The sequence below is a fragment of the Cannabis sativa genome, chromosome 8 (assembly GCF_029168945.1).
Source record: "Cannabis sativa cultivar Pink pepper isolate KNU-18-1 chromosome 8, ASM2916894v1, whole genome shotgun sequence".
In the NCBI taxonomy this organism is placed as follows: domain Eukaryota; kingdom Viridiplantae; phylum Streptophyta; class Magnoliopsida; order Rosales; family Cannabaceae; genus Cannabis; species Cannabis sativa.
The window spans coordinates 22,058,424-22,077,358 of NC_083608.1; the positions used below are offsets into that span (position 1 = coordinate 22,058,424).

At 31.4% G+C, this 18,935-nt stretch overlaps 2 protein-coding genes across 2 annotated transcripts; one reads left to right on the top strand and one right to left on the bottom strand.

The window, feature by feature from the left end:
* The first annotated feature begins 8,650 nt into the window (after positions 1-8,650).
* On the top strand, positions 8,651-9,909 carry LOC115698636 (HVA22-like protein i). Its single transcript, XM_030625765.2, has 5 exons — positions 8,651-8,799; positions 8,902-9,000; positions 9,088-9,144; positions 9,249-9,312; positions 9,416-9,909. Exons 1-5 carry the CDS (start codon positions 8,768-8,770, stop codon positions 9,614-9,616), a joined length of 453 nt encoding a protein of 150 aa, XP_030481625.2. The 5' UTR covers positions 8,651-8,767; the 3' UTR covers positions 9,617-9,909.
* Positions 9,910-12,896: 2,987 nt separating this feature from the next.
* On the bottom strand, positions 12,897-15,047 carry LOC115698827 (zinc finger CCCH domain-containing protein 14). Its single transcript, XM_030626018.2, has 2 exons — positions 14,971-15,047; positions 12,897-14,005 (listed from the first exon to the last, which is right to left on the bottom strand). The coding sequence occupies exons 1-2, from the start codon at positions 15,027-15,029 to the stop codon at positions 13,171-13,173; spliced, it is 894 nt and encodes a 297-aa protein (XP_030481878.2). The 5' UTR covers positions 15,030-15,047; the 3' UTR covers positions 12,897-13,170.
* Positions 15,048-18,935: the final 3,888 nt, after the last annotated feature.

The window sequence follows — 18,935 nt, forward strand, 5'->3', positions numbered from 1 at the left end:
TAACACATATATATAAATATATATATAAATATACAAATATTCATATACCTTCTACAGATTTAATATTGGAGTAATTTTCAATCTTATGAGCTGCAAATAATTAAGAAAAATTGTGAGATAAAAGAAAAGAAAAAAAAAATTAACTAATCTTAGCTATACATATATACCTGAACAATGATGAAGATGAGTCCGGCAGAGGCGGTGGGAATGTCGAAAACAGTGGAAGTGGTGGGAATGTCGCTGTGTGGTCGAAACGTGTTGTGAAAAATTCTATTGCTTTATAATTGCGCAAGTGTACACAATCACAAACAAGTAATACAATGATAAGTAATCAAAGTTCGTCTCCACAGGGACTTTTCACTAAATAATGTTAAATCAACTAAAAGTAATTCCAAGAATTTCAAATAAAAATAAAATAAAGTCACACATTAATTCACGAGAAAAATTTATAGCCTTGAATCTAAACTTGAGAACTAATTTTTTAAACTAAATAAACTAAAAATAAGAAACTAAAAGTGATTAAAATGGTGGTAATTTCAGATTAGGAAAATAGACTTGGGTGATTAATTTCCACTTGTATGTCCCAGTTGATACAGCAATGTCCCAGCAATGATTCAGCAATCCTGGCAGAGTTAACAAATTTCAACAAAAACCAGCAAGCTTTTTCCAAAACTTGCAAATAACCATTCATAATCTCACAATGCATTCCTACATCAGTTTAGATCACAAATAGCCCAATAAAGCATCAAATCCTTAGTTATACATGGTAGCAAAATATTCCTATTTCACTACTAATTAATACCTAAAAGAAAAGGTAAAAATCATGCATCAATTAGAGGGGTTCAACTAGGTCTTACTTTTCCAAGTAAGATCTAGCTTGGTAAATGTTAAAAATGGCCAAAAATTAACATTAAATCAACATTCCATCACATCTAATTGAACTAAGTCAAGATTACTTCATCATTGCAAAATCAAAACACTAGTCCATACAAGGGTTCATAACCACCCAAATCTCAAAGAGTTTAGTTCATAGCTGAAATTAAAAATAACAAACCAGAAAATAAATTGTTCATGGATGTAAAGAGACAATTAGAGAGAAGGAAATGATAAAAAATGAAGAGGAGAGCAAGGGAAATGAGTTTGAAGCTCAAGTCCTCTCTTTGTAGGTTGCCTTCTTCTCCTTCTTCTCAATCTTCTTCTTCTTTCTTTGTACTCTTTCTTTTTTTCTCTGTACTTAGAACTTTTTTCTGCTGCAAGTTTTCATACTACTATTCAAGTGCAGCCACCTCCTCCTCATATGACTCCTCTTTTCCTTTTTTGCTCCCCAATTAGGGTACCAAAGTTTACCCTAATTGGAAATCCCAATCATCACCCACTTCTCCTTCATTTTCCACATGTTTGTTGAGTCAATAGCCAAATTCCGCCACCTCAGCTCGTTTTTCTTTTCATTAAAGCTAGCTGCACTATCTGCCAAAATAAACTTACTGGGCTGACAAATTGCTACGCGATGATTGCTATAGCAATGCCAGTCAGCAATAATCATTTTTCTGCTCCTTTTTCTCCTTGTCCCAAATATTTCCAAATACCTATTCTTGTATTTTTTTGCTTAAAACACATAAAAAACAATAACATAAGTCTATCTAACACTTACTAACACACACACTTCCATTTATTACAAAGACACAACAAATTAAACACAATTGCACAATCTAGACATTAATTGTTCCACAATTCACTTTAAAATTCAAGCTTAAAGATATAAAAATAACTCTAAATCTTAGAGTTATCAAAACGGTGGGCTAGTCGACGATGAACAATGGGAGGTGAATAAGGGTTTTGATATTGAGGATGAAGAAGGAGATGGATGTTTGTGGTCAAAAATATTGGGGATGAAGAGGGAGACGAATAGGGAAATAGATAAATAAGGATACTGATATATATAACTATTAGGGGCGGCGGTCCGCTGGTAATAATAGGATCCGCTGGTAATAGTTATTGGTGGCGGATTTCCGCCAGTAATAGTCCGCTGCTAATAAATTTAAGTATTATTTAATGTTATTAGCGGTGGACTTTCGCCGGTAATAGTCCGCTGCTAATAAATTTGAAATTTAATACCGGAAAAATTCCTGCACAAAGCAATTCCTTCAATATTATTACTTTTATTTTAAAAAAAATCATACTATTATCGGCGGATTTAGTCCGCCCCTAATAGTTCCGCCGGTAATAGAACATTTTCTTGTAGTGAAATTTCTTAAAATTTTACAGGATTTCTTAAATAACTATAACGTACATGACCATAAGAAAAAAATTGACTAAAAAATTAGTTCGAGTGCTAAAATAGATAATGATGCATCAATGTATCCATTTTAAGAGGGTGCATTGTAGAATTTTCCGATAATTATTTTTTAAATATATATAAATATTTTTAGATTGATATTTTATATGTGAATCAATGTTTAATTGGTAAAGTGTAGATTTTAAAATTTTCAATTTAATCCATTTCACGAAGGGCGAATATTTGCATTGAATTAGATAGCACGAATTAAATTAAATTAGATATTTTATAAACACTTTTAATTTTAAATTTTTTTGTAGGTTTTGGTAATCTAAATAAAGAATCAAGTTGTCTAAATTTAGCTCCAAGTTTGTTGGAAAAGTTAGTTATTTCTGTTATGTTCACAGTCCTCACTGTTCGGGTAGTTAGGTTAGTTAGTTGGTCTATTTGTCATCTTGTAAGCCTATATATAAAGGCATGTGAGCTCATTAAGAGAGTCAGAGAAAATCAGAGAGAGTAAGGGCTGTTTGGAGAGTGAAGAAACAGAGTGAAAATTCTAGAGTGAGGCACTATCCAAGTCGAGTTTCTTGGAGTGTCTAAGTGAGAGAATCGGGGTTTTCTCCTATGAAACTTTGAGGTTGTGTATCATATATGTTATGATTGTAACTTTGATCTTGATATGAATAAGATGAATACCAAAGGGGGTAGCAGGAAGTAGGCATTGATTTTGGCCGAACTTGGATAAAAATTTTGTCCTTAATTTTCTGCATTTAGTTTCATGTTCTTATGTTGTTTATTGATTCTAATTAGTGTTGTTCATGTTGAATTGAAGTGTTGTTGATTTACAACAGTGGTATCAGAGCTTTGGTTTTGTAGGAAGGAGAAGAAGATCTCAAAGATTCAACATCTAAGGAACACCAAGAATTCAAGAACTCAAAGAAGCTGGCTGCAATGGCTTCATCATCAACAAGATTTGACCTGGAGAGATTCGATGGGACTGGAGATTTCAGTTTGTGGAAAGAGAAGATGATGGCTTTATTAATCTACCAGAAGTTAGATTCAACTATTGAAGATTGAACTGAAAAGGATGAAAAACCAGAGAAAGGATCAGATGGAGTCAAGAAAGAAGACTCTGAAATTATGATGAAACAAGCTAGATCAGCACTTATTATGAACCTAGCTGATAATGTACTAAGACAGGTTATTGGAGAAAAGACCGCACTTGGAATCTGGACAAAGCTAAATCATCTCTACATGGCCAAGTCGACTGCAACAAAAATCTTCTTGAAAGGGAAGTTCTATGGCTTTAAAATGAACCCTGTTAACTCTTTAGAACAAAATCTTGATGAGTTAAATAAAATCGTGTTGTCCCTTACCAATATGGGTGAGACAATTCAGGAAGAAGATCAAGCTGTGATCTTATTAAATGGCCTTCCAGACCAATTCAAGGAGATGAGGACTGTGATAATGTACAGTAGGGACACTCTAACTTTGGAAGATGTCATGAGCACTCTATGATCCAGAGATGCTGAACTGGATTGGCAAAAAGCTGCTAGACAAGAGTCAAGACAAGATGAAAGTCTTTTTACCAGAGGAAGAAATCCAAGAAGGCATAACTCAAAGTTCAGAGGTAACTCAAGATCAAAGTCAAGATCTAAAGAGACAAGAAAATGTCATCACTGTGGCAAAGTTGGTCATCTAATCAAAAACTGCTGGGAAATCAAAAATAAGAAAAAGAAACACAGGGATGAAGAAGAGAAGTCAAATGACTCGAATGCTGTGGTAGATGAAACTTACAGTTCAGATGGTGATCTCTTTGCTGTAATAAATGACTGCTGCACTAGTCAGAAAATAGGTGATGCCTGCAACAATCTGCAACAAAAGGACTGTGATGAATGGATCTTGGACAGTGGATGCACATATCACATGAGTCCTAACAAAGATTGGTTTATTGATTATGAAGAGATTAATGGAGGAAGTGTAGTTATGGGAAATGATCACAAGTGCCAAGTAACTGGGATTGGATCTATTGCTATTAGAAGTTTTGATGGCACTGTGAAGACTCTCACCAAAGTCAGACACATACCAGACCTAAAGAGAAATCTCATATCTCTTGGAACCCTTGATGATGAGGGATGTGAATACAAAACAAGTAATGGAATCATGAGAATAACAAGAGGATCTATGTTGATATTAAAAGGCACCAAAAGGCATGGATTGTATTTCTTGAATGGCCAAACAGTCATGCCTGCCTATGCTGCAATTGTAAACAAACATGTGTCTGAAACTCAACTTTGGCATGCTCGAATGGGACACATTGGTGAACAGGGACTTGTAGAATTATCAAAGCAAGGTCTAATAAATAACTACACACATGCAAACTTACCATTTTGTGAAATTTGTGTGCAGGGAAAGCAACACAGAATCAAGTTCTCGAATAGCGATTACAGAGCCAAAAGTGTGCTTGAATACATACACTCAGATCTTTGGGGAGCAAGCAGGGTCAAAACAACAGGAGGTAATCAATACTTCATGTCTATTGTTGATGACTATAGCAGAAAGGTTTGGATTTTTCTCTTGAAACACAAAAATGATTTCTTGGAAGCCTTTAAAAATTGGAAAACACTTGTAGAAACTCAAACTAATTCAAAGATTAAAGTGTTAAGAATTGATAATGGTCTTGAATTTTATAATGATGAATTTAATGAGCTTTGTTTGAAGTATGGAATAGATAGGCATAGAACTGTGATAAAGACTCCTCAGCAAAACGACATTGCTGAAAGAATGAACAGAACCTTGCTAAACAAGGTTAGATGCCTGTTACTAGAGGCTGGAATGGACAAGAAATACTGGGGAGAGGCATTACACACTGCCTGTTATCTCATTAACAGAAGTCCAAATAGAAATCTTGATGCCAAGACTCCTGAAGAACTATGGAAAGGTAAGCCTCTTTCCCTAACTCATTTAAAAAATTTTGGTTGTGCAGCTTATGCACATAGAGTTGAAGATAAATTAGGGAAGAGATCAGTCAAATGTGTTTTCTTAGGATATCACCAAATGGTATTAAAGGATATAGGTTATTATCAACTGAAGATAACAAAGAGATTATAAGTAGGGATGTTATTTTCAATGAACTTGATTTTCCTTTTAAAAGAAATGAGAAAGGTAGTTTTTCTGATGCTGCAGGAAATGAAATCAAATCAAAAACCAGTGTGCAAATTGAGGTGGAACCTGTGCAAAATCAAACAGAAATCAAGATAGCTCCTGAAACAGAAAGTGAAAATCAAGATGAAAGCTTGGAAGAATACCAACTTGCAAGGGACAGAACCAGAAGAGAAATCAAGCCCCCTGTTAGATTTGCAGAGGCTGACATTATTGCATATGCATTGGTTGTTGTCACTGAACCAACAGAACCAGTTCCAAAAACCTATAAAGAAGCCATATCAGGGAAAGATGCTAAGAAATGGAACAAGGCAATGTCTGAAGAGATGGTATCACTAAGGAAAAACAAAACTTGGATAGTGATCATAAAGCCTGAAGGACAGAAGGTAATAGGCTGCAAATGGGTTTATAGACACAAACCTGGCATTACAGGGAAAGAAGAGACAATATACAAGGCTAGACTTGTAGCAAAAGGGTTCACACAAGTTGAAGGAGTGGATTACTCAGAGATTTTCTCACCTGTGGTTAAAATGAAGACCATCAGAATGATGCTTGCCCTTGCAGTTCAAAATGACTGGGAAATCGAGCAAATGGATGTAAAGACAGCATTTTTAAATGGACAACTTGAAGAAACAATATACATGACTCAGCCTGAAGGATTCGAGGTGGAATCTGAGAAAGGAGAACTGGTTTGCTTGCTGAAAAAATCACTATATGGATTAAAGCAATCTCCAAGACAATGGTATAAAAGATTCAATTCTGTAGTTACTAAAGTTGGATATACAAGATCAAAGTATGATACTTGTCTCTACTTCAAAGGGTCTGAAACTGAAGAAGCTACTTTCTTACTCATCTATGTTGATGATATACTTATAATGGGCAAAGATTCAAGTCAAATTGCAAAACTAAAGGAAGTACTTCATGGAGAGTTTGATATGAAAGATTTGGGACCAGCAAGAAGAATATTAGGCATTGATATCATAAGAGACAAGAAGAACAAAAGATTGACACTATCTCAAAGCCCCTACATTGAGAAAATAATGCAGAAGTTTAAAATGAAAGATTCAAAAGAGGTTAATGTACCTATTGATGGCCATTTCATACTAACCACAGATCAGTCTCCTAAGACTGATAAAGAACAAAAAGAAATGCAAGAAGTGCCTCATGCTGAAGCTATTGGCAGTGTTATGTACACTATGATAAGCACTAGGCCAGACATAGCCTATGCAGTAAGTGTCCTAAGTAGATTTATGTCCAATCCTGGAGAGGAGCATTGGAAAGGATTAAAGTGGCTATTAAGATATCTAAAAGGCACTGCAAGCTATGGTTTAAGATTCAACAAAACTGGTTCCAAGATGAAACTAGAGGGATTTGTTGATGCTGACTATGCTAGCAATAGAGACACAAGGAAATCGATAACAAGTTACTGCTTTCAGCTAAATGAGTGATGCATTAGTTGGAAAGTTCAACTCCAACCAGTAGTGGCTTTATCTACAACTGAAGCTGAATTTATGGCCACTACCGAAGCATTCAAAGAGGCAGTTTGGCTAAAAGGAATTCTAAGTGAAATTCAATTGAAACCTAGGAAGGTGACTGTGTTTACAGACAGTCAGTCTGCCATTCACCTTTGCAAAAATCCAGTCTACCATGAGAGATCAAAACACATCGATGTTAGATTGTTTTGGATCAGAGATAAGGTAGAAGAAGGAGAAGTTGAACTGGAAAAGATCCCTAGTGAAGAAAACTCTGCAGATGCAGGTACCAAGGTCTTATCTGTCAGCAAATTCAAGCATTGCTTGGACTTGCTGAACATAACTTCTACCTAAGTTGACTGGTATACCCCCTTATGGTTTGCTTCAACTTGCTTGCTTTGTTTGGATTAAGGTGGAATATGTAGGTTTTGGTAATCCAAATAAAGAATCAAGTTGCCTAAATTCAGCTCTAAGTTTGTTGGAAAAGTTAGTTATTTCTGTTATGTTCACAGTCCTCACTGTTCGGGTAGTTAGGTTAGTTAGTTGGTCTGTTTGTCATCTTGTAAGCCTATATATAAAGGCATGTGAGCTCATTAAGAGAGTCAGAGAAAATCAGAGAGAGTAAGGGCTGTTTGGAGAGTGAAGAAACAGAGTGAAAATTCTAGAGTGAGGCACTATCCAAGTCGAGTTTCTTGGAGTGTCTAAGTGAGAGAATCGGGGTTTTCTCCTGTGAAACTTTGAGGCTGTGTATCATATATGTTATGATTGTAACTTTGATCTTGATATGAATAAGATGAATACCAAAGAGGATAGCAGGAAGTAGGCATTGATTTTGGCCGAACCTGGATAAAAATTCTGTCCTTAATTTTCTGCATTTAGTATCATGTTCTTATGTTGTTTATTGATTCTAATTAGTGTTGTTCATGTTGAATTGAAGTGTTGTTGATTTACAATATTTTTAAATGACTTTTTTATGATAAACAATTAATAAATAAGCTAATTTTAGATATTTTGTATTAATTGTTAATTTAAATTAAATATGTATTACTATGGTAATGATAAAAAAAATTGATACAAAATTTTCTTTTAGTAAGTATACATGATTGAAAAATTCATAAAAATTAATATTGAAAAATTCATACCAACCCCTATATAACTCATGATATAAAAACCGGTTGATGAAGCTCTGAAGGTGAACATGCATGGTGCTATTTTTGCTGATACTGGAAGATTTAGTTTGGCTTTCACGCCGTTCAGCATGTAGACAAGGTGTAATTCAACTAATAGTGTTAAAGAAGCATGAGACGTTGGATCAAACAGCAGCCATGCAAGAAGATCGATGGTGCTTGTTGCTGGTTCAAGCTCTCCATATCAACGCTTGTCTGTTGGTGGTGAGCCACTGCGTTCCTATTTTTTGGGGGTATTGAGTTTTGTAAGAGTTTGTTAATGACTCTTCCTTCATTTGGTTTCTTTATTTTTTGTTGTACATCATGCAAATAGGGTTGTTTATTGTTTGGTTTAGTAAGGTAGTGATGTTATAGATCCTAATCCTATGTTATCTATTTAAATTAATGAATTTTTTCCTTATTAAATAAAATAATAATAACGTTAAAAAAAAAAAAAAATTATTAATTAGTATAAATATACATCCAAAAAAAAAAATTATTATAATTAGAATACATACTGTTCTTGTTTAAAAAATGGAGAGATATATAAGTACGGTTGGTTATGATTTGGAAAAGACACTTTCAAAAAAAATGGAAAGATAAAACCGATCCGGGAAATACAAAACTACTTCTCAAAAACCATATTTCTCTCGATCGAATATAGTCATTGGGTGTGGTCTTTTGCATTCAAAATGCTGGGCTCTTTTATTTCTAGGATACTCCTGTAAGTTATTGATTAATGGCACTGTACCGAAATTTCTCTCATTTTATGCATTTGGTCATTCAAATGGTAATGATTAGAGACTTTAATTGCTTTTATGAGCAGAATGACATTTGGTTACGTTTATCCGGCTTACGAGTGCTTTAAGATTGTGGAAAAATCTAAACCAGAGATTGAACAACTTCTATTATGGTCCAAATACTGGTATTTTAAACGTATTTATTAATTAATTAATTAATTACCTTATTAAGTAAAGTTTTTAAAAATTGTTTTTGTAATATTTGTTCTCAGGATTCTGGTTGCTATGATAACTGTATTGGAGAGAATTGGAGATGTCTTTTTTTCTTGGTATGAAAATTTTGGTTCTTCTTATGTTAAATCGTATTCTGTTTTCTTTTCTCCTTGGATTATTATTGTCACTATGTTAATGATTTTGAATTTCTATTGTTAAGGTTACCATTGTACAGTGAAATGAAGTTGGCATTGTTTATATATCTATGGTCTTACCAAATGAAAGTACGTAAATCTATGTATGTATATATATTATTGTTTTCATATAATTTGTAATTTTGTAAATATTTATTAAAAGTTGGGTTGATAAAGTTTTAATAATACACAGGGGACAAAATATATATACAGTAGGTTTCTGCAGCCTTTTATGAGGCGCCATCAAGAGGAAATTGATCAGAATATAAATGAATTGAGAAGAAAGGCAGTAAGTTGTTCAATTTATTATTGGAAAATGGCTTTGGAATTTGGTGAGGGTAGATTGTTGGAGATCTTGCAGAGTGTTTCTTCTCGTCATAACGAGCATCATTGAAGAAGACATTATCATAAACTATATTAACTGTTGTATAGAACTTTAATTTGTGTATTGGAGTATTTGGATATATTTTACAGTTATTTCAACAATGTCAGATAATTGGCTCAAATTAAAAAAACAACCAGGTAGGGGAAACATTTTCTTTCATTGTTGAGTGTTATTAGACAAACAAAGCTTATACAAGGCTTTAGCAAAAGAAAGTTCTTACTTTATGAAAGACAGAGTATCAAAAACATATGGAGAGATTTTATTAGTGGGGAAATTAGTATTTATATTTTGTAATTTGAAAATTCATGTGTATTGGTATGCAGTAGACTTGATATTTTTCATGTTAGAATAGGGCGTCGATATATGCATAATCCAAGTAAAAAAGAAGTCGTTTCAATTTCTCAAAGTTAAAAGTGCAGTGGATTCCATTGTATATTTATAGTGCTATTGATATTGGTTTCAAGTTTGAAGGGGCTGCGATTATTTGTTCTTATTATGAATATCTAACTAGACTCCTCTAAGCTTCATCTACTTTCACCAGTTGTGTAAGGATCACAGTTTGGTAAACCTTTGCTTTGCAGATAACTTAATTATCTTCTGTAAAGGTAACCAAGACTTAGTTAATATGATTCACGAAGCCTTCAAACTTTTAAGTTGCTGCTTCTCTGGGTTGATTGTAAACAAACCTAAATCTCATGTCTATTTTGGAGGAGATCAGGGGGTACAAAGCAAATGGAAGAAGATACTTTTCCTCTCAAGTACCTCAAAGTTAATATGAGACCAACAAAGTGGAAAGAGTCTGAGTGTGATCATAATTGTTTGTAAGAAGTTGTGAATTGATAGTGTTTGGAGTTGTAGCTTGATTTGTTGATTAATGAATTCTTTCTTTGATAAAAAAAGAAATATTGATAGTAAGCACCTAGTCATATTAATTCTAAATATGCTAGACAAATTGAAAAAGCGTCGATCTACTATTGTTGTGTGTTTACCAAAATTCAATGCAGCCCAACTATCTTTTTCTACACCATTTTAATATTATAACCACCAAGTCTTAATCTTATATTATGATTTTGATAATTGAATAAATATTATGTGTAATTAAAGCTATCAAAAATAGTATTTTCTCAAAAAAAAAAAGCTATCAAAAATAAAATTTGTTTTCTATTTTTATGTGTTCTTTCTTATAAGTTTGTTCTTACTTTATAAACTTCTAGACAGTTTGTAAGACTAGAGATCATGAGAGAGGAACTATTAGAGATCGATGCTATAATATGGGCATTTTGAATGTTTAGGTGTGATTTCTGTTGGTTCATGTAGCTGATCTTGAGGAACTAACGTCAATGGGCATTTTGGATGTTTATGTGTCAATTTTATTCGTTCGTGTAGCAGATCTTGAGGAACTAATGTCAAGTAAAAAAAAATAATTTAAGGATCAAATAGATATAAAAATAGGGTTTTTTCATTTTTACACTTTAAAACAGTTTTTTTTTTTTTTTTTGCATTTTTACGGAATTCTGCATAAAAACTCCTAGTGCACTAGCGCTTCAACCACTTTAGAAACTCAAACAGTAAATTTGAGAAAAAAGTTAAAAAAAATAAATAATATATGGAGTAATTCCCCTATAAAAAGGGTTAGAATAAATAGTATCTTTGTCCGTCCCTAAATTATGATCATTGTAGAGTTTTGTCTTTTTAATTATTTTTTTTTTGTGAAAAATCTCCTGAAATTCTTTATTTTTACAAATACCAATATATTTATTAAATTCAAATACTTAAAAACACAACTGTAACGATTTACAGTAACATATTGAAAACTTGTCACAATATAATACAAATTTGCAAAATCAAAATAGAAGCAACTTTGCAGAAAGTAAAAACTTGGTACAAGAAAATTATATGTGGTATCAGTATTCTTTCAAATACTACTAGTTTACGGGGTCACGCCCAAAGAATGAAATCAATTAATAAAGTACAAAAGATTATAAAAGCAATTGACTTAAACAAATTTAGACTCCCTCTAATAATTTGTCGCAACTCGTTGTAATCCACCTTGTTAAGTTGATCTCTGAAACACACCAAATAGTGAACTCCCTTCAGTTATTGATGTGTGCTCACTTCCTCCCGAAGATATATACTCACTTCCTCTCAAAATGAGACTTATAAAAGTCTTCTCCCGAAGACCCACTTTTGTTCAAAGCTTCTCTTCAACCTATTCTATGAACAGCAAGAGATCATTACAGAAACCGAAAACTTGATTGAACACTCTAGGTTTTTACAAAAGAAACACTCTTCTCACAAAACTAAGATATGAAATATGAGACTAGAATAGATAGAAAATGTTTGGCTGCTCTCTATGTCCTATTTATAAAACAAAAAAATCCTAAAAATAGTCACAAACACGTTTTCACAACTGTATAGAACTTTCCTAAAAAAATCCCTAATTTGCAAAATCAAGTTCGGACTCTATTGCAACAAATCAGGACCAAACGGAAAACTTTTCAAATAAGACCAAGATCACAATTTGGTCTTCAATACCTCCCAAAAAAGATTATTTGATCTGATATACACATAGTAAAACTGAAATTAACAATTAAAGAAAGATAAAGTTAATTTTTCAAAAATAGGTAACTTTCTATAAAGAGAATTCGTTTTTTTATATGACAAGTTTCCTATAAAAAAAATAACAAAAACTATATTTATTTCTTAATAAATATTTACATTAATTAAAAAATATTTTGACAATTAAATTGTCAAAAAAAAACTTTACATCCTCGAACTATATGAATCATTGCAAATATCATCAATTTGCTTATGTGGCTATGAGTTACAGTACAAGACCTATTTAACAATTTTAAGCTACCCGATATCCAGTTTATTAACATTAAATATATAAATATTAACTCTAACAATGCACATACATATTCTTTTAGATTAACGTCACACGATAGTGCTATATCAACAAATTGTTTAAAGTAAAAAACATAATGCAATTCTAAAAAGAATGTTTGCAGCAATTTTTATAGTTTAGGCAGAGAAGATTTTTGCAACTCTAAAAAAATCAAGAGACAACTTTACAAAAGTCATAATTCAGAGAAAAATCCTATTTTTCTAAAAATTATGGGGACCTAACTGGATGAGTATTTTGTAAATATAATCATTATAAAAACTATTATTAACAAAATAACTTCCAAAATAATTTTTATTAGCAAAATAATCATAATTAGTGACACAAATGACCGGAAACTACAGTGCAACCATAACACAACGGTCATGGACCTGGTCGCAAAAATATACACTATACGACCATTATACTCACAAAAGGTAAATTGAATGTAGTAATTTTGCTAATTTAACATTTTTTTTATGTTGTTAATAAGGCAAATTTCGCATATGGGAGAGTATTGGGGTTGGGCATAAGGAAAGAATGAGAACCAAAAAAAAACTCAATATATTCTCGTCAAAATAAGTTGCATTTCACAAGGTCAATTATAGAACTACAAATACAAGATCTCTATGAGTTTCTAGCACAGAATTATCCAAGACCACAACTCTGAGTTTCAGCCTCACAGTCCAGTCTTCCGCAATTCAGTAGCCCTATGTGCAAAGTGACATCTATCTCCAAAGGTACAAGTTCCTTTAGTAAAATTATCACACAGCTTTGTCTTATAGTTGTTTCCTGAAGGGCCATGATTCTGACAACCAGGACCATGACTCTGACCACCAGGACCATGACCATGGCCATGTCCACCATGTCCATGCCCATGTCCATGGTCAGGGCCTCCAGAGGGTTTACCTGGGCCACTCATTGAAACATTAACAATTAGCTCTCTCACCATCGCACTTGCTTCCTTGATCTGTTCAAAAGTACCCTCTAGTTCAATGTTTTTGAGGTTTGGATCTGACTCGTGCTCTCTAATAGCAAGCTTAGCTTCAGTCTGGCGACATATCTGCTTCGAGTTTACACCACCCTTTCCAATGATAGCTCCAGCGAGGGAAGCATCTACGCTGATTTTTGCAGTGGCTGATGCACCAAAGCTAGAAGCAGGGCCTGGAGGCGGTTGGGGTGGCTCCATCCGACCACTGTAACAATTTGGCATAGGAGGCATGGGTCGGGGATCGTCAGGAGATGGAGCAACAACCTTGCCAATTTCCCACTCACCATGAGCAAAATGGCATTTGTCACCAAATTTGCAGCCTTCAGCAGAGTTAAACCTGTTGCATACTCTTGTTTTGACTGAAGATGCAGAAGAGCCATTAAGTGTATGAGCTTGATTCCCCATGTTTCTAGATGGTAGAGGTACAGGAGGTGCTAAATTCATCATCTGGGCGACAGCATTATAACCACCAGGCACATAATGAAGAAAATGGCAACTTTCACCGAATGGACAACCAGCGGTGCTGCAATCAGTAGCATATCATAAATTCATTAGACTTAGATGAAAAATACAAGCAGATTAAATGTGACTCATAACATACTTAAATGTAAATTGACAAACAAAATATTTTGGGATCCCATAACAAACCCAACAAAACAAAACCGCACAGGCACACAATAAAGTCCTCAATCTTTAAATGTAAACAGTGTATTGCCAAATTCCAACTTTCAGTGAAATCCCACAAAGAAAAATATCATATATTCTCAAATGAAGATAACATGAAAATCATCTGTGATATGAGGGAAATCGGCAGTTCACACATTTCTCACCCCATGAGAGAAAAAGGTATGAAAGGCAAGGATGAGCCTTTCCTTTTAGAAGCATCAAATTACATACAATTTGGCATTGTTCGGGATCACATATGCATATTATGGCCTAAGTGAACCAGCAACTTATTCTAACAAAAGCATTAGGAACAAATTTGATAGCTTAAGATAACAATTTACACAAACTTGTTCTTAGGTATAAAAAAACAGTTCAGTTCAATGAGCTAAAATGTTACAAACTTTCTTTTGGCACCTGAATGCATCAATAAGCAATCAATAAAATTTTTAAATTACCAATGAAAAATATTTGAACCTCAACCCCTTGACAAAATGTGAACCATAATACAGCTATCAGTAACAAATAAATCAATCTAAATGTAATTACACAAATGCAGACCACATTGCTGTGAATGCAATCCTTGTGCTCCATAAATAAAATTATTAGTTTGTTATGTAGCAGTTTTTACTTCATTGAACCACAGAATCAATGTACTTGTATAGACAGTTAAGCTAAGAATTCCCTCCTTATTAGTGAAATTACATTTTCTTTAGTTTGTATTGTAATAGTTGAGTTGAACCTTAAATTCTTATACACATAACCGATTATACCTAAAAATGGATACACTTCATAATATTTATTTAGACGAGAAAAGATTTGAACCTGAAAAACTTGGTGCATGGCTTCGATTTGCTTCCTACACCACTTGAAAAGGAGTCCATTTCTGTTACAAAACATTATATATTATACTTAATACAGAATTATAGTATATTGGACAACCCACTCAAAAAATAAGTATATTTTAATAAAAATATAATATAAAAATATTTTTTTTGAGACGAATATAAAAATATTTTTGATTCATAGATAAAAAAAAAATATATATTTTTCAAATTATCTCTTAGAATAGTCCAACTGATACCGGGCCGATATAATATAAAAGGAGGTAATTAAAAAAATACTACTTTTATTAATCAATTAATCAAATTTATCTCTAATTTTATATTTAATTGAAACATACCTTTTTTTATATATATTGTACTCAAAATACACTGACATAAGATAGTCACATAGAGAGTATCTTGAAGTGACAGGGGCAAAATTGGTACAATGTTTAAAAAAAAGGTAAAAATAATAGACTTTAAAAAAGAGAATAAAAATAAAAGAGGACAATATAAAAAGGGGAAACTTACAAAAATACTTGAATTTAAGTGAATTTTTACAAAAATACTGTCACGCAAAATTTTTTTCAAAAATACTGTGTTTTTATAAAATACCAGTAAAATACAAAGCAGAATAATTCAAAACAACAGTAGAACAACTACAAAACATCAGTAGAACACCAATGAAACTTAACACAGTATACTACAGTATGAAATTTATAAAAAAAAAAAATATAGTAAAAAAGTAAAAAATTCCGTCTGGTAGTATTTTTGTAAAAAAAAAAAACAAAAATTAATATACCATATAAATTTTCCTATAAAAAATGGGGAAATTTACACCCACTACTATTTTTTCCCCATTTATTACATTTTTACTGTTGCACGGAAATTGCAACATTTATACTGTCTTTTTTTTTTTTTTTTTGGCAGTTTCTTGCCTTTAAAACTTTAGCTTTTTTTTTTTTTTTATTTTAAGTGATAAAAAAAATGATGTGATGGGAATTGTCACATTTGTGGCAGCTTTTTTTTTTTTTTTTTTTTCTTTTCTTTTAATTCAATTTAATCATTATATCAATAAAAAAAATGATGTGATGGGAATTGTCACATTTGTGGCAGCCTTTTTTTTTTTTTTTCTTTTCTTTTAATTCAATTTAATCATTATATCAATACAATTACTCTCTTTCACACCACGTTTTTATACCTACTATCCCATTTAATTATTCATCTTCTTCTTCTTATGTTCTTCTTCTTCTTCTTCTTCTTTTTTTTTTTAAAAAAAAAACACATCCAGTTATTGTCTTTGGGTCAAATTTTTTGTGGTTATTCTCTCTTCTTATGTGTTTACTAATCTATCTACTATTCACCTTCTTCTTCTTCTTTTTTTTCTTTTTTTTTTTCCCAAATCTATAATATTACCCAAATAAAAGCTATGTTTTTATGGCTGAGATGATGAGGAGAAGGAAGACCATGAAGGTGATAGTTCTTAGTTCTTCTTCTTCATCTTCTTTTCTTTTCTTCTTCTTTTTTTTTTAATTTTTTTAAGTTCTTAGTTATGTTTTTTTTTAAAATATAAGATTTAGTGTGGTTTTTTTTTTTTCTAATTTTCTAGAACTTTTCTTGCAAATATAGTGCATTTAGTATTGAGGATGTGCACAACATAGTTAATTTTTGATCATTTTTTTTTATTGTTTTTTTTGTTTTAGTATTGTTTTAGTATTGTTTTACTGTTGTTTTTCATGATTTATTTATTTGAATTAATAGGTATTTTCTGGGTGTTCTCGTGTTGTTGTGATGGTTATGTCTGTGAGTGTGGAAGATGGAGGTGTGTGTTTCTTTTATATTTTTCTAAGTAGTTATATTTGCTTCATTTGTTTTTGTGTTGTTTCAGTGTTGTTTTAGTAGTTTTTTTTTATAATTTTCTAGGAATAGACTTGCAAATATAGTTGATTTTGCATCTGGTGTTGAGGTTGTGCAGCAGATTGTTTGTTTTTTTTAATCATTTTTTTCTTTTGTTTTGTTTGATTGTTTTAGTGTTGTTTTACTGTTGTTTTACTGTTGTTTTGCCATGATTATTTATTGACGTCGATTTTACTGCTTTTGTTTATTCTTGCCGGTTTTAATGGTTTTTTCTTGGTGATTTCCGTCTCCGGCGTCTCCCCACACACGAAGAAGGTTGTTTCCCCACACACACAGTATAAATGAAATGATGTTGGGCTTGGGCAGTACAAAAGTAATGAAATTGGGCTTGGGCAGTACAAAAGTTGTTTTTGCCGTGTCCCAGTAAAAATGTAAAGTTTTGGTCAAAAAGCAGTATTTTTGTAAAATTCCCTAAAAAATGTATAGAGTTTAATTTCCTCGTATAAAAAGCCCAAGTTGAGGTCCAGTCCAGGTATTGAGTTTTCGCAGGGATAGAAAGTGAAAATTACATGAAATATGGGATTTCATAACAAAGTTTGAAAAATATGGCATTTTTAAGTTTGCCACTCTTCTATGGCATTTTTTTACATTTAAGATTTTTTATGGTATTTGATATGCCATATTTTTATAAACTTATTATCCAATCCCATATTTTGTGTTTTTGTTTTTAGCTTAATTAGTTTTATTTATTTTTTAATTTATTTTACACTTACATTTTAGGGTTTCTTTTTATTTGAAAAATTTACACCAAATATTACATTTTTTTTCAAACATTACATTTTTAATTTGACAAGAACATTTTATTTTTATACTTTTATTAATTTTTTTTTTCTTTTTTACTTATTGAAACTTCAAAAATTTTTTTTTTTGTCTTTTTTATATATTTTTTAGTCAATTTTGGCTCTCTTTTTTCTTTTCAACTTTTAAGTCAGTTGCTACTTTTTTTTTTCTTTCTTTCGCTTATCTCTCTCTATTGTTTTTTTTAATTTCTTTTTGTGTCTCTCTTTTTTTTTTTTTAATTTTTTTTCTCAACCTAATTTTTTTCTCTTAATATATATAATAAGTGTACATTTTTTTATTTCATTTTTTTTTACAAAAATTAAACTTGTTTTTTATTTAAACTACTATTTGTTTTTTTTTTGTTAAAAACTAATTATTCCATTAAAAACAGCAGAAAAAAAAAACCAGTTTCATCAACATCATCCTGAAAAAAAAAACTATATAAAAAATCATAATCTAAAAAAATCCAAACTTTAAAAACTAGTTTCATCAACATTGAAAGAAACCAATAATTTCATTTAAAGAATACAAAAAATAGTTTCATCAACAAGATAATGAAAAAAATTACAATCTAAAGACGATACTAACTTTAAAAACCAGTTTCATCAATATTAAAAGAAACGAATTATTTCATTAAAAGAGGCAAAAAAAAAAATAGTTTCATCAATAACATAATAAAAAATACACAATGCCTAATAACTAAACTTTTACAAATTAACGATACTAAATTTAAAAACCAGTTTCGAACATATAAATTTTATATCAATACCTAATAATCAAACTTCTAACTTCATTCTTTATTTTGGCATTTAATTTTTTATTTGCTTGCTCAAAAATTAGAGTTAATTTAAACATACAATATGCAGCAAATATAACAAAGAGAATCATAAATTAAAATGAAAGAGAAAAAAAAAAGAAACAAAGAAAATTAAAGAGACAAAAGTGCAATAAAAACCATAAAAGAATAACAAAAAAAAAACAGTGGAATGTGAGAAACCAGTTAGTAAAACAACCAAAATAAAAACAAACAAATAAAAACCAGTTTCTTGAAATAAATTAATAAAAAATTGAATAAAATTCAATTATGAACAAAAATAAAAAAAAAATAGTTATAAAAACTAGTTACTTAAAAAAACCAGTTATGAAAATAATAAAATAATATGTGTGTCAGAAACTGATTAATTAAAATAAAATAAAAATTGTTGTTCAAATATCATACAATAAGAAAACTGGTTTTATACAAACTAAAAAATAAATAATAATATCATA

Bases quoted from the DNA above. Each gene is read 5' to 3' on its own strand.
- LOC115698636 (XM_030625765.2), top strand. From the start codon at position 8,768: ATGCTGGGCTCTTTTATTTCTAGGATACTCCT. The intron at 8,800-8,901 runs GTAAGTTATTGA...TTTTATGAGCAG, and splicing joins TTTATTTCTAGGATACTCCT to AATGACATTTGGTTACGTTT. The intron at 9,313-9,415 runs GTACGTAAATCT...AATAATACACAG, and splicing joins TATGGTCTTACCAAATGAAA to GGGACAAAATATATATACAG.
- LOC115698827 (XM_030626018.2), bottom strand. From the start codon at position 15,029: ATGGACTCCTTTTCAAGTGGTGTAGGAAGCAAATCGAAGCCATGCACC. The intron at 14,006-14,970 runs GTTCAAATCTTT...TACTGATTGCAG, and splicing joins CCATGCACCAAGTTTTTCAG to CACCGCTGGTTGTCCATTCG.